Below are 2,721 nucleotides of genomic sequence, written 5' to 3' on the forward strand. Positions count from 1 at the left end.
CTTTCAACTTAAAGCAACGAGTGTCCATGATAAAGTAAGTCTAATTAATGTAACGACCGTTGCAATGAACTCTCAAGAATACGTAAGGGTTAGTATAACTTGAACACCCAGAAGACAAGAGCGTGGCCATTATTTTACCTGGACTTGAGCTGGGATCTTCAGCTTTTTTCACCCCGTTTTCCTCGCCTGGCGTAGCACTTGGTGAGTCGGGGTCTACAACGGTACAATGTTATGTTGGCGAAACTATCATCTAAAATTCTGAACTCTAAATTCTTAGGCCCGTTGCACACACACCGGTTTTGGACGACCGATTTTTTACCGGTCGTCCAAATTCCAATAGTGAAGCACACGTCGGAATGGGACCTTGCACACACGCCGACCGGTGATCGGTGCCGGTCACTATTGGAATTTGGATGACCGGTAAAAAAAATCGGTCGTCCAAAACCGATGTGTGTGCAACGGGCCTTAGGTGAGCAATCACTGATATCCGGGCCACAAGTTTGAGATTAAATGTGATCCAAAGTTTAGAACTTGAACCGTAAACCAAGATTTTAGTCTACCTATAAACTCAGAATACGGCGATCAAATTTCATAATTTTAACCTTTAAACAAAGAGTTAATTAGGTTAATTAATCGGATTGATTACTTATTTAGTCCAGTTTCTTTGGATTTAAATTTTAGATCTTTGCACGATTTCCAACATTTGATCAATCAAAAATCATTCATGCAAGATCATGGGCAAAGTGTACATTATTGCAAAGTACAAATCTAGTTCCTGGAACAAGACAAGGTGGTGGAAATTACCTTTGATTTTCTTGTCTTCTCCATCTTCTCCTTCATCTTTGACTCCGTTTTCTGCCAGATCTTTCTTTTCAGCGCCTTGACCACTACACCACCGAGGTAGGTAGCGCCTTGACCACTACACCACCGAGGTAGGTAGCGCCTTGACCACTACACCACCGAGGTAGGTAGCGCCTTGACCACTACACCACCGAGGTAGGTAGCGCCTTGACCACTACACCACCGAGGTAGGTAGCGCCTTGACCACTACACCACCGAGGTAGGTAGCGCCTTGACCACTACACCACCGAGGTAGGTAGCGCCTTGACCACTACACCACCGAGGTAGGTAGCGCCTTGACCACTACACCACCGAGGTAGGTAGCGCCTTGACCACTACACCACCGAGGTAGGTAGCGCCTTGACCACTACACCACCGAGGTAGGTATTCCATACCTCGGCTGGGATTGAACCCACGCCCTCCTGTTTACCAGGCGAGCGCCTTGACCACTACACCACCGAGGCAGGTGGCTGTTCAGCGGGGGAACTCGGCAGCGGTCATGGACACCCTAACCAGGTTCTTCATATAAGAATTTTTCTGTTGTCTAGTTTTATTTATGTTCTAAATAAAGCATTTTAAAAAAAGTGAACAAATTGACAGCGAAAGTTACATTAAACCTGGTAATGCTCAAGACCTCTAAGAAACTAAAAAAAAAAAAAAAAAAAAACCAGAGTTCAATTTCGATTAATTTCAATAATTTGAATGAGAAATGTAAGGTTGAGATGGGAATCTAATGTACTTGTGCTAGAAAATGTCTGCCTCAAGAAAGACCAATCTACAAACGCCGACCCCACCAGGACAGGAAAGGCAAAGAACTCAAAGAAGTAGGTACTCACTTAGCAAGTGTGGCCATGGCAGCAGATATTTCATTCGATGCCAGATCTGAATAGCCGAGTGCCTGAATGAGAACCTTCATGTGTTCTATCAGCTGAGATGTGGCCGCTAGGGTAGTGTTGCTCACCGGTGGCTGACTGTTGAAGTTGAGACTGAAGTTGAGACCGCTGCTGTTGTTGTTGGACACCCCGTTATTGACGGACAGAGGGGCACCCACCTGATGAGGAGCTAGGGAGGAACCGTCTGTGAAATGGAAGAGAAATAGAAAGTGTTTTACAGTTCGGGGACCTAAAATTTTAATGAGCGACGTACATTGATGATTAAAATTTCGGGATAAAATTTCATCGAAATCGGACCAGGCAATCGCGAGTTTTAGCGGAACTAACAAACATCTAAACCAGGGATTCCCAAACTGTGGTCTACGGAAGGTTTCAAGTGGTTTGCGAGGTAGTCTCAAAAGAAGAAGAAAAAATCAAGATTCTATTCAGGGGGACTAAGGCTATTTTTCTCGCAGGGATTCCCAAACTGTGGTCCGCGGAAGGTTTCAAGTGGTTTGCGAGGTAGTCTCAAAAGAAGAAGAAAAAATCAAGATTCTATTCAGGGGGACTGAGGCTATTTTTCCCCAACTTATGTTCGAAGTTTTCGAATGTCGGGAACTTGGCTATTAGGTCATTCTCTCACGTGCATCCCAATATTTTTCCACGATATTGTTGCAGGACTCTAGTGCTGGACAGGAATTCTAAACCAAATGCAAATGGTGGAATAGGTAAGCCTCGTTTCACTCACAGTTGGACATATTGCCCTGCTGCTGCTGTTGTTGCAGGAACGGCGTGGTGGCAAAGGGAGATCCCGTAGGATTAACACTGGCTACCGGTCCATTCACATCGGCATAGGATACATTCGAGCAACTTCCACTGGACGGATCCTCGGCTATTTTCTCCAGAATCATCTCCATGGCTTTCTCGTTCGCCTCGAAATGTCCCGACACTGTGATACATCGCTCCTGGAACGGTAACAAAACGGACGTGAAAATACCGGGATCGGATC

General features: G+C 45.2%; 1 protein-coding gene across 1 annotated transcript in view; it reads right to left on the reverse strand.

Moving 5' to 3' along the window:
- LOC103505368 (RNA-binding protein Nova-2-like) overlaps positions 1-2,721 on the reverse strand; it is a 30,222-nt gene continuing 27,501 nt past the window's right edge. The window contains exons 9-12 of the mRNA XM_026820541.1: positions 2,461-2,677; positions 1,677-1,917; positions 805-887; positions 1-213 (exon numbers count right to left, since the gene is read on the reverse strand). Coding sequence (XP_026676342.1) covers positions 41-213; positions 805-887; positions 1,677-1,917; positions 2,461-2,677 — 714 coding nt within the window. The 3' untranslated portion in view covers positions 1-40. The remainder of the gene's footprint in view (positions 214-804; positions 888-1,676; positions 1,918-2,460; positions 2,678-2,721) is intronic.

The sequence above is a fragment of the Diaphorina citri genome, unplaced genomic scaffold (genome assembly GCF_000475195.1).
Source record: "Diaphorina citri unplaced genomic scaffold, Diaci psyllid genome assembly version 1.1 scaffold9, whole genome shotgun sequence".
Classification (NCBI taxonomy): Eukaryota; Metazoa; Arthropoda; class Insecta; order Hemiptera; family Psyllidae; genus Diaphorina; species Diaphorina citri.